The 12,114-nt window shown below is 54.2% G+C and overlaps 1 protein-coding gene across 4 annotated transcripts in view; it reads right to left on the minus strand.

The window, feature by feature from the left end:
* kmt2bb (lysine (K)-specific methyltransferase 2Bb) overlaps positions 1–12,114 on the minus strand; it is a 45,264-nt gene that overhangs the window by 17,609 nt on the left and 15,541 nt on the right. For 3 of the 4 annotated variants that reach the window (XM_088905248.1, XM_088905247.1, XM_088905250.1), the window contains 11 exons: positions 11,470–11,583; positions 11,026–11,172; positions 10,334–10,426; positions 9,864–9,981; positions 9,149–9,262; positions 7,824–8,008; positions 7,064–7,168; positions 6,612–6,722; positions 5,117–5,193; positions 1,637–1,851; positions 1,116–1,219 (listed from right to left, as the gene is read on the minus strand). In XM_088905248.1, the coding sequence (XP_088761374.1) occupies positions 1,116–1,219; positions 1,637–1,851; positions 5,117–5,193; positions 6,612–6,722; positions 7,064–7,168; positions 7,824–8,008; positions 9,149–9,262; positions 9,864–9,981; positions 10,334–10,426; positions 11,026–11,172; positions 11,470–11,583 (1,383 nt within the window). The remainder of the gene's footprint in view (positions 1–1,115; positions 1,220–1,636; positions 1,852–5,116; positions 5,194–6,611; positions 6,723–7,063; positions 7,169–7,823; positions 8,009–9,148; positions 9,263–9,863; positions 9,982–10,333; positions 10,427–11,025; positions 11,173–11,469; positions 11,584–12,114) is intronic. The other variant, XM_088905249.1, reaches the window with a different exon arrangement.

A 12,114-nucleotide genomic window follows, 5' to 3' on the forward strand; every position in this document is an offset into this window, starting at 1 on the left:
GGGCTGGGGAACATCAGGCCACCCATCGGGAACAGAGAGCTCCAGATGTTTCAAGATGCCCCGCCAGTGCCTTTCTAACTCAGACATGACGAATGCAACACCACACTCATCCAAGCCAGGAGCACAGGGACTCCTCGTGCGCGCTATTCGGTTTTACTTCAGTTTAATCAAGTTAAACGTATGCCTGCGAAACCTTAATGATTGCTACATTCTCACACAAACATCCAATCACAAAAAAAACCTTTTGTTCACCACAGCACTGTAAATCACGTTACTTTAACTTAATCTTTCAAAATAACATCTTTAAAAGCTGTGGTCTCAAAACAATACTTTCTTCTGGGAAAGGGCAAAACTTCAGTCTGCCTAGGGCACAAAGCATGCATTACATCATGCCCAGAGGGATGTCTTACGTGCCCTGGGGCATGATGGGCAATATAAGCTCCATGTTTCGCACATGTAGGCAATAAAGAGAGATCGTGTTGCAGGCAGTGGGTGTGACAAATATATCACTGTTTGGATTAGGTGGTCTTTATTAAAACCAGTGCTTTCCAGAGCGTCTCACAGGCTGAATCAGGTTCTGTCAAAGACCACAACAGGCCAGAATACCAGAATGACGCCACCCTGCCTCGCTTGGCTCGAGACGGAGACTGACTTCCACCCACCCAACTTCCCTGGGCAGATCGCCTCCTGCGACGCCCCGGGGCCGCGCAGCTGCGACTGGGCGAGACACTGGCATCAGACTGAGCCGCAGGGCGAAGTCCACGCGGAGGACTGCTCGGCCCGGCCTGTCCGAGCAGCTTGTGCCTCTCCGTACAGCACAGGGAAAGGGGGCCAATGGATATTTGGACGTCTATTTCGGCCCAGCGAGCGCAGGCAGACAGAGACCCACTTGAAGCACTTGAATGTCCGGCAACAGATTTTTTGGGGGAAATCAGATGAGGGGAGACCGGATCGCAATCCCCGTTAGCAGGCAGAGGAGGAAACGTCCTCAGTCTTCAGGACACAGCCCTGCTTTTTTCCCCAGTTAACCGGCAACAACGTCACCTATACGCAGGCGTAAACACGACAACGCGATACGCAAGACGGCCTCGGCCCAGGCCCAGGGCGGGACTCACGTTGGACTTGGCGTCTCCGTATTTCTGGCACAAGGCGCACTGCCTCTCGTCCTCCTTGGACCAGCCGGTGTCCAGGTCGGCGCCGGACGCGCGGCTCCGCTTCCCTGCAACAGCAGCACAGGGGTCCTGAGCCTCCCGAACCAGCCCCTTACAGAGCTCAACCCTCGCCATTGCACATCTTCCCACCAGGCGAGAGGCGGGATCTATCGCCGCTGCCTGTGAATCACTCCCCCCCCAGATAGACGTTATCTGTTTCTCGGTTCGCTTTATCAAACCTCAACCACTACTTCAGGGAAACTGATAAATAGAGATGGCGCACTGCCCTCTGACATCCTCTTATTTAAAACAACAGGAAGCAAGCTGCAAAAATAATGCTGGTAATTCGACCGCAGTGACAGTGGCCCCACCGTGACAAAGTCACGCCAATAACTGTTAAAATATCGACTTAAAGATGCAGATTCATCTCCAGAGCCACCACGTTTTACTCCCTCTGCTTCTCTCTTCCCCGCGCTTTGCTGCACCTTTGGCCTTGAGGCGGTGGGTTCTGGTGTTGGTCCGGGGATGGGGCCTCCTGCTGGTCGGGGTGGGGATCTGCATCCCTTCCTCCTCGGGCTTGATCTCTAACTGGGCTTCGCTCCGCCGCAGGCCGGCGGCGCCGCACCAGTCCTCGCGCTCGCGCCACTGGGCGTAGACGTGCTCGGTGGAGGGGGGCAGGACTGCATTCGGGAGCATCCCGCTGGGGGGCCGGAGAGCGTGAGGACAGGACCAGGGAGAGAGAGAGAGAGAACGGGTCGAAATGAACAGAAACCCCAGTTCAACGAGCAGCAGCCCTGACTGCTTTCACATCCCGTACCAAGAACCTTGGAAAACGTTTTCTAATCCTTTTCATGCAGAACAGCCTTTTCATGCAGAACAGTGCAGCCTGTAACAGTTTGGTTAGTTTCGTGCTCTGGTGGTTTTCACCCTGTTGATTACTCTTCCCCTTGGTAACGTCATTGTTTTTTTTACAAAGTCTGTTCTTATTATACTTTAACAGACCTTGAGGCAGCTGGGTGACTGATCCATATTCCAGTAACTCAGCCACACTTACATGTTAACACTATGACCTTAAACACGTGCTGGTGTGGCCTACTTCACTGACTAAGTTTAAAAACTCCCAACACATTTGTCCTGTGCTGGAAAGCCAGCGTCGTCTCCCAGCCTCTTTAAATTCTCTAGCTGGGCTATCAGGTGTTGCACAGCCTGCCTCCTGTGTGCCTTCAGGAGCTCCTGTCCCGATACGCTCACTGTGTGCCCCTGGATCTGAGCTCTTCACATCCTGCATCAGGGGGCCCAGCCTCTTCATCTCTGGATTCCCTTCCTGACTCTTCCTATAACCTCTGTTCTTTTTACATCTCCCCTTTAGACTTGTTTTACAGGGCCTTTAATGCAGAGTCTATTTCATATTTACACATGGTTTTTATTCAATTTTCTGTTTGCTCAACATTATTATGTGTATAATTATTTCAAGTGACTTAAGCACATTCTGGATTGAAAGGCACTATATAAGAACTGAACTGAGTGATTGTTAACTGGACCTTTCCTTGACTAAGGGTGGCAGATGTAGAACATTCTCAGAAGTAAAACAAGCTTTATTAAATGAGTACCCTGAAATGTACCAAGTCTGTGCAGTACAAACTTTTCAGAAAAACAACACTGCAGCCAAGGCCTACAATGAAATTTGAAAGCAGAAAGAACAGGAAATGAACGGTCCTCTGCCATCACCTCACACACACACACAACACTTCAAATTTAAACACTGTGGTTAACCTCGGCAGTATCGGCAGGCTAAAGCTCAGGAAGTTCCCTGATCTTTCTTTTTTTTTAATGCAAAGGAATGCAAAGCAGACGACACTCAAGTTGTTGCAAGAAATCTACCTCCAGGAGCCCCGAAGAACCATTAAAAAATGAGGCAAAGGAGAAAACAGTCCAGGGCCAGCCAACAGAAACTTGAAAAGGGAAACACCGTCCGTCTCCGATGGCTCAAAGACGGAACACAAAATCCCATTCCCACACTTCCCACGCAAAAACTAAATAGAAAACTCGGATGCGCTTGAATGTCCAGCAACAGATCTTTTAGTAAAATCAGATGAGGGGAGGCAAGATGACGTTAGCAGGGAGATGAGGAAACGTCCTCAGGATACAGGCCTCCTCATTCCCAGAAAACCGGCAACAACGTCACCTATCTGCAGGCGGAAAAACGATGACAAACACGTACACTTACAATTAGCAGTCAGTATGCAGAAACCCAGCCTGCGTCTTCCTTTCTCATGTGGACTCTGGTATTGGTACACTGTGCTTGAGGCAGAGCCCTCAGGCCTGGGGCGTTTTATCAGAGCTATAGGTCCCGGAGGGCCTGCGATTGTGGCCGGTTTTCCTGGGATCTTTCACAGCTTTCCCTCAGCCCTTCAGGTGCTGCTGCTTTAAGTCAGTCACTTCTGCCAATAATTAGCTGATTCAGCTTGTTAGGACCTAAGAGTTGAGCTGGTTTTAAAAAAATTCAGGACCGGGAACAGACAAGCCATGTGGTTAAGTGAAAAGAAGCTTGCATTAATTCATAAACGGAAGACTTTCAAGCTTTCCAACTCGGAAACAGTGGCCAAAGGCACATTCCCAGGGCAGTGCCGCAACTGCCAAAACTGAAATCATCAAGGATGGTCTGCTACAGCCTTCCATGGGAAGGGAGGATTCTTCCAAAATCTCCAGGAACTATTCCATTAGAAGCTGCTCAAGACAGTTAATAGCTTCACTTAGGTAAATAAGATCTGAGGCAGAATGAGAACCAGAGGCCATGCTGGACCAGCGCACTCCTGGACAGGAGGTCCAGAAATTTCAAAACCGGCTATAATAAATTTATTTTAAGACAACACTGATCTGTGCCAAGATCACAACTCACCACACTCTGAATGATGGGATGCATGTTCAGAGAAGAGTTTCAGATCAGAACCGTTTTCAGCTCAGACTGCAGAAGGATTTCAGGCTAACAAAGACACTTTTACGGGTACCTGGAGATCCGCAAAAACTAAACGCCCTTTAAGGAAAACATGGCCTCGATTACACCACCAAGATCGTGCTGTTGATGGGAATTTCAGGACATCAACAGAGGGAGGGCATTCACCACCACTGAAGAAATCGGAGAAAAAGAACTCCCCCACCACCAATTTTCCACACACCATCTGCGAAAATCACCTCCTGTGATTTTCCATTAAGACGCAGAAGTGTCCAAGAAAATAAAAGAGGAACCGATAAGACACAGCTTATTGTTTTCAAAATTTCCATCTTTCGTAAGCTATCACAACAGTCAACGTTGTGAAAAAGGTTTCAGAACCATGTCTGTTCCAACAGGCGGTGAGGGGGGGCGGGGAGGGAGTTGCGGTTCAACTCCTTAAATATCTTAAGGAATTTACAAGGACCTTGGTTTGTCCAAAGCTATGTAATCCTGGCCTGCTTTAACTCCTGCCTCGAATGAAAAGCAGGCCTAGCATTCATCGTCCTTAATACCAGCACCAGCACTTAATACAGCAAGGTCATTAACAGTTAAACCTGTCCTCAGCTGTGGAGCCCCCTAGCCTGCGTAAAAGCCCTTTTATACCCTGAGAGGCAAGCGCCTCACTCAAGGCTGAGCCTCACCCCTCAGAAACCCTGCTCCTCTCTGCTCCTGCACCTGCCTAGGGATGCAGTTTCGTCATCAGAACAGGGCAGAGGAACCTACAAACTACAGCACATAGGGTCATACTTGGATAGACACTTCTCAAAACCTTGTCCAAAATATACTTCCTCATTCTGTTGCACCCTTACAGCATCGTACAGTGTGTGCGAGGCCCTGTGACGGTGAAGGCTGGTCACATTCAAGCTGCCTGCAGGTCTCGCCCAGCAGCTGCTGGGCCCGGCTGACTGCAACATCAGCCCCACTGCGACTGCCCGACAGGATGTGAGGGTGTGGTGATGACGTCTGCACTTACGTGGGGAACTCTTTGGAACGCGGATCCCAGAGTTTGGGGTCCTGGCCGTTGAACCAGCTAAAGATCTTCCCCAGCAACTGCGGGAGAGAAGAGAAAACAAAAAAAAAAAAGATTGACTTGTGGGTGTCGGAGCACCACCACCGCCCTGAGAACGCAGCGCCCGAACGCACCCCAAACGTGCGCCACATGCGCCCCCTCTTCCAGTGGCCTGTCGAGTGAAGAAGACGACTAAGCGCCAAGTGGAGATCGGGGTCAGATCTTTGTTTTATCTCCAGACAACCACAGCTGCAGAGCTCACAAGCTGGGGGGGGGGGGTTAGGGAGGGGGCATCCCAGCAAGGCGACTCCCACAATTTCAAGTCTGCAGCGATGTCGGCTCGAGAGAGCCTCCCATCTCCTGTGTGCGGTAAGAAAAGACTCCTTCCTGTCGAAGCAGCCAAGCAGCCCCCGCGACGCAGTAAATCTTTCCTTGGAGCCTTCGACTGTTGCTCGCAGTCCCAGAACCCCCCGCTCCACAGCCCGGCCCCTGCGTCCCCGTCGCGCCGCCTGCCGGGAATTCACTGGGGACCCGCCCCGCCCCATGAACAAGGGTTTCACAAAAACAGGCGAGCGCCGACGCCGACTCATCTGCGGAGCGAAACCTCGAAAGGTCCCCGGCCGCATCATCAAAGGGCGCGGTAACCGGTAACCACGACGAGGCGCGAGCGGAAGACGCGCGAAGGGAGGAAATACCTCCGGGGTGCCCCGGCCACAACCCCCCCGTCTTTAATCAGCACCTTCTGTACAACAAGGCCCCCCGCTCAGACATTCAGACAAACCGTCTCTTTCTCAGGTTCCCTTTCATGATTGCTGCAAATTGAAAAGCCCTGTTTCAGCTTAAAGAAGTCTTGTTTTTGTTTCTTGTCGCTGTGAAACCGATCGCCTGTCTTGGCAAAGGGCGATGTGGCAGGACGCTCCCGCTGTGCGGGGCAACACAGGGCTCTCCTCCTTCGAAGCGAAAAAACAATAACAGGAACGACTCAGCTGAAAGGCCTTGACCCGAACGGGCACATCAAGCAGGGGCCCGAGAGAAACTCAGGGAACAAACGAATCGGCCCTAATGACCTCAACACCCGCCGAGGGCTCAGACAGGACGGCGTGTTCCTCCGACACCCCCCGCAGAGCTGCCAGCGCGAGCCGTGACCGTGACCGGAGCGGTTCCCCTGACGGACATCACCGTGGGCCCGAACCGGCGCCACCTGAGAGCCACACTGCGAGGCTCAGCCCCCGACCCACGCCGCGCACAGAGAGCGCAGGGCCAGAGCCGAGAGAGAGGACTTTCAGAAGAGGAGGAGCGGGAGGGCCGCAGGGGTTAAAGGTCATTTCGCGGAGGGGTCGGATCACACCTTTGCAAAGCCGTTTAAAACGTCCTTTTCGGAAAAACAGCTCTGGAGGCCTTCAAAACGGACGGAGAAAAAATGCCCCCCCCCCCCCCGCCACGACAAGAGCACCCTCACCGTCAGGTAGTAGGATCGGGCGACAGAGGTGGGTCGCTTCTCCTCGGGAAGACCGCTCTCCTCCACCATCCTCCCCCGGATCACCTGAACCACGTCCTCGTGGAATGATTTCTGAAAAGAGGGGGGGGGGGGGGGGGGAGACCGGTTTCTAAAGGGTCTGCTTTTGCAACAGCGAGATTCTCAACTCGGCTGAATTGAAAAACAAAAGCCAGACAAGGCCTGGCTAGGAAACACTTCCACTTTTAAGACACATTTGTCCCTCAGAAAAATAGAAGCAACCCTGCGCCTGACATGTAAAAACAGACAAGCCGGCGACGGCCTTCTTCTGAGGCTCGTGAGCTGTAATGCAAACCCACGTGTTCTGGAAGAGCTTTAGGAAGTGGGGGGAGAGGGAGTGCAAGGACGTCGGATCAGGCCGAAAGAGAGAAGAGAGGGTGAGGGAAGCGTCTCACCAGCGTGGTGTAGAGGCCGCTGTCGAACTTCCTGCCCACGGCCCTCAGGTCACAGACGGCGCCGCCCTCCGCGCCAACGCTGCCGCCGTCCGTCAGCGCCTGGCACTGCAGGGAGACAAGAGCCGTCAGCCGACGCCGCAAGGCCCCGGCCAGCAGGACCGTTTCAGCACTCGCCCGGGCCACTCCGCCGCCCGGCACCACAGCCCCCCGTCTCACCCCGGATCCCCAAGACCCGACTCATAACGGGCGACGGCGACGATAACCCGAAAAACAAAAGTTCTAAAAATAACAAATCAAAGATCTTTCAACGAAATACTGGCCAAGAAAAACTTTTAAAGACCAATAACACCACCGGCTCTTCTTCGTGTTTTCTCCCATTTCTTACTGCGTTGCAGCAAATTACTTTCTGTCTCCTGAAATGGGGGGACGATGTATAAAAAGGGCTGGGATTCCTATATGGTTCACCCAATATAGACGTCAATACCCTCGAGTGAAAGCTGACATTCTGCGCTTTAACCTCATAGTCGTTGTTCTATTTCAAATCCAATGTGCTGGAGTACAGAGCCAAAACAGCAAAAATTGTATCACAGTCCAAATACGTATGGACTGCACTGTATCTAGCAGCTGGATGAGACCCTCAGAGCAATCAGCTACGACCTACAGACAGAGCAACGCAGGCCGACCAGCCGCTCGGCGGGGTTATCAGCTGGCTGAGGCTCTCCTGCCGACTCTCCCTCTGTCCCCTGTGCTCTTCTCTCACCTCTTTGCAGTGCACCAGGTGGCCGGTGAGCGTGGAGGTAAGCAGGCAGGCCAGCACCTTCTCTATCCCGGCCTGCAGCTCGGCGTTCAGCAGCTCCTTCCACAGGCTGGGCTGGGACTGGCCACAGGGGGCGCAAGAGTACACGACGCTCTCCGGCAGGCTGGACAGAATCTCATACAGCTCGTCTGCCGCGGGAGAGAGGGAGGAGGTTTTCCTGCTGTTAGTTACAAGGGCGTACCGATACAAATCAAAAGCACTGAATTACATCAGGTCAGCTCACCACTTAACGACCTGCTGACCGCACAGTGGTGAGAGGGTGACTGAATACACAAAATCTCCCAAAACTTGGATTTGACTTGGAGTCCATTTGCTACTTTTACAGATTTTAGCCTCCCACTACGTTCAGAGCCAAGCTAAGGTTCAGGTGACAATTCTCACTGGCAGTACTGCAGAGTCTCCATCCACTGGAGGAGAGACACAGCTCTCACTGACAGCACTGCAGGATCACAGCAGAGTCTCCATCCACTGGAGGAGAGACACAGCTCTTACTGACAGCACTGCAGGATCACAGCAGAGTCTCCATCCACTGGAGGAGAGACACAGCTCTCACTGACAGCACTGCAGGACCACAGCAGAGTCTCCATCCACTGGAGGAGAGACACAGCTCTCACTGACAGCACTGCAGGACCACAGCAGTCTCCATCCACTGGAGGAGAGACACAGCTCTCACTGACAGCACTGCAGGACCACAGCAGAGTCTCCATCCACTGGAGGAGAGACACAGCTCTCACTGACAGCACTGCAGGATCACAGCAGAGTCTCCATCCACTGGAGGAGAGACACAGCTCTCACTGACAGCACTGCAGGACCACAGCAGAGTCTCCATCCACTGGAGGAGAGACACAGCTCTCACTGACAGCACTGCAGGACCACAGCAGAGTCTCCATCCACTGGAGGAGAGACACAGCTCTCACTGACAGCACTGCAGGACCACAGCAGAGTCTCCATCCACTGGAGGAGAGACACAGCTCTCACTGACAGCACTGCAGGACCACAGCAGAGTCTCCATCCACTGGAGGAGAGACACAGCTCTCACTGACAGCACTGCAGGACCACAGCACAGTAGTGGCTACAGAAGTCAAGCATATTAAGAAAAACAAGTACCAGGAATTCAGTAGCTTCTGCAAACCATTTTCCCACCAAACCACATTGAGAACTAGCTGCAGATAAGTCACAAAGCAGCCTGTGTCCTTTCCAAATAAATAATCTCTTGCCCTCAGCTTGGAATCGTACTGAGGGCCCTGGCGGCGGTACTGCAGACTCACCCGAGAGCCCCTCACATTTGGCATGGACCCAGTGGTTACACTTGACACACTGCATCATCTGACTGTCGTAGTCGTTGTCCTCGTAGCACTTGAAGCAGATGGGACAGTAATTACCTTGGAAGGAAAAGAATAAAAACACGATAGCCAGAAACTCTCTTGCTGCAAGGACAAAAAGGGCCAGTCTGCTAAGGGGAGCAAACAACTACTGTTGCAGGTGCAAGAAAAACATTCAGATTTTTTCGTGGTCAATGCTTGAGGGCACAAGGAATTTGAGCGCACTGGTAGAAGAGAGGGGTGGCATGGTAGCACAGGGGTCAGCATTGCTGCCTCACAGCTCCGAGGCCCTGGGTTCAATTCCTGGGGTGCCGTCTGTGTGGAATTTACTGTATATGTTCTCCTTGTTTGCACCCATTTCCTCCGGGTGCTCCAGTTCCCTCCCAGTCCAAAGACATGCTGGTGGGTTAACTGGCTTCTGGGAAAACTGGCCTGGGTGTGTGTGCCCTGCAAAGGAACTGGCGTCCCACCCGGGGTGTACCCTGCCTGGCGCAGGCTGCTTGCTGGGATAGACTCCGGCAACGCATGGCTGGCTAGAACAGCTGACCTTCCGGGGGCGGGGTGTGAAAGTAGCGCTCCCGGGGGTCTGTGCGACACGTGACTGGCGTGCGCACACATCTCCGCCCTCCGGCAGAGTCCCAGCTCCCTCTGCCGCCCCTACCCTGGTCGTAGAGCTTGGTGCAGTCGGGACACAGGCTCTTCTCGTGGTTCCACTCCGTATCCCAGCTCTTCCCCGGAGTCACGCCACAGCTCTTGCAGCGGATGCAGGTCATGCACACCTGGGGCGACACGTGAAGGAAAAGGCAAGGGCTTGACTGAGGCCTGTGGCACTGTAGCGAGACGAACACGTGTAAAACCGAAGACCTTCACTGCCGGGCAGAAAGCTCCTGCCCTGGACGCGTTCCAGCTTTCCCTGCACAGAGGAATTTGCTGGTTGTTGATGAGACCGAGCCTGATGGCCAAGTGGGAAAGCTGCACCATGAGGGGCTGAAGGGTTGAATTCTGGGAGGATGGGGTCAGTGGGTAAGCAGCCCCGATATCGCTCGTCTTTGAGCCCGCCAGCTCACAGCCTCGCCCCCTCCCCCCCCAGGGGCGCTGCTCCCGGATCGGCAGCGCCTGCGCCGTACTCACCCAGGACTTCTTGCGCTTGTTGGGTTTGGGATAGTTGGGTCCCAGACAGGAAGGGTGGTAGCAGTTTTGGCAGCGCTCGCACTCCAGCAGGGGCTGCGGAGAGGCGGAAAGCATCGCGATGACACACCTCTACCCCTCTCGCTCGCCCCGCCCCCGGCAGCAGGACCGCCCGACCGGCGCGTCCCGCCTCGGGCAGGACGACCCCGCAGACCGGCAGCAGCAGCGTCAGCCACTCGACCCCGCAGGGACACGGACACGGCCCAGCAGCCGAGAGAGAGCAGGGGGCCGCAGCTCAGCGCGACATCAGACACCGCCGCCGTGCCCTTTCATTCCAATACGAACACCCTTCCCACTTCTGGCTTTGCACTTCATCGACCTTTCAAGAGCTTAGCAGGTCACTTTCTTTTGAAATAAACTGCCGCGTGCCTTTCATCTCTTCTGCCTCCGTAATCATGGGCACTGCCACCGGCACCTGACCGCTCAAAACCAGAAACGGAATCCGTTTTGTTCACGGTGACCGAAAATAGGACACCCCAAGCTCACGGTCAGCCGCCGCAGAGCTGTCACGTCCACACAGAGCCCTCTCTCTCTAGTTACTGAAGATCTTCGCCCTCCCCTCCCTGCCACCCTCCCCCCCTAGGACAGGACTGTCTCGGGCCGGACCCCCTCCCGAACAAACGACACCTCCCCACCTTGGAGTGCTTGTTCTTCCTCCCACACACATGGCAGAACTTGCAGCGGCGACAGCACCAGTTCTCCTTGTTCTCCTGCAGGGGGCGCTCTCCGGGCTCCAGGCAGAAGCGGTGGAAGGGTTCACAGCACACCTGGCAGTACAACATCTGGAGGGGGGTGGGGGTGCAGGGCGAACGCAGAGCACGCACGATGAGATTGGCGACAAGACAGCACAGAAAAACAAAACACGATGCGCGTATACAGTAGACTGTGTGGAGTTATTGACACGCAAGACAGACTTTGTATTTTACACACTGTTATACGATTCGTTAATAAAACACGCCGTGCCGCGGTTTAGCGACGTGGATTAACTGGGTTTAGTTTCACACGCAGTGGGACCACAGCCCTGAACAGGGGTCTGGCAGCTGAGCCGGCGGGGTGGGGTCGGAGGTCGGGGGGATTACCTCATGCTGGCCCTTGCTGGCACACAGCAGGCAGACGTACTGAGGGATGATGGGAACCGAGGTGAGGATGCTGAGCCCTCCCATCAGCCACACGTTCCTGATGTTACAGTCCTCCTGTGGGCAAAGGAGAGTGGCACTCCGGTGTTAGGATTCCTGGGTACACACACGGAACCCCCCCCCCCACACGCACGGAGAGGGGAGCGAGCCGGCGGCTCGGACACACAGACGAGCAGGTGAACCGGGCCGAGAGACCGAGAGGGGGGGCAGCTGGGCTGCGAAAATGGACGGACAGTCAGGAAGGATAGGCACACCAACGCCCCTCGTTCCACTGTTGTACCCGGACCATGAACACAGAGGTCCACAAAACACCCTTAGAACCTCTCCGGTACCGTCTCGGTATGGAGTGGGCCTGGGGACAGATTAACGATTAAGACTCACCTGGTCGTCTCGGACAGAAGCAAGGCAGGGGCTCTGGGCGGTGCAGGAGATCAGACGACCTGATCTCCTGATCTTCTGGCTTTGGATCCGAGTTTGTGCTCTGGCAACACTCTCCCTGTGCTCTTACGCCCCCGGCCGGCTACAAGGTCTGTCTGTTTCCTGACTCCGGCCTAGATCCCGCTCGTTACCGATATCTGCCTGCCTGCC

The sequence above is a fragment of the Atractosteus spatula genome, chromosome 25 (assembly GCF_055471065.1).
Source record: "Atractosteus spatula isolate fAtrSpa1 chromosome 25, fAtrSpa1.hap1, whole genome shotgun sequence".
In the NCBI taxonomy this organism is placed as follows: Eukaryota; Metazoa; Chordata; class Actinopteri; order Semionotiformes; family Lepisosteidae; genus Atractosteus; species Atractosteus spatula.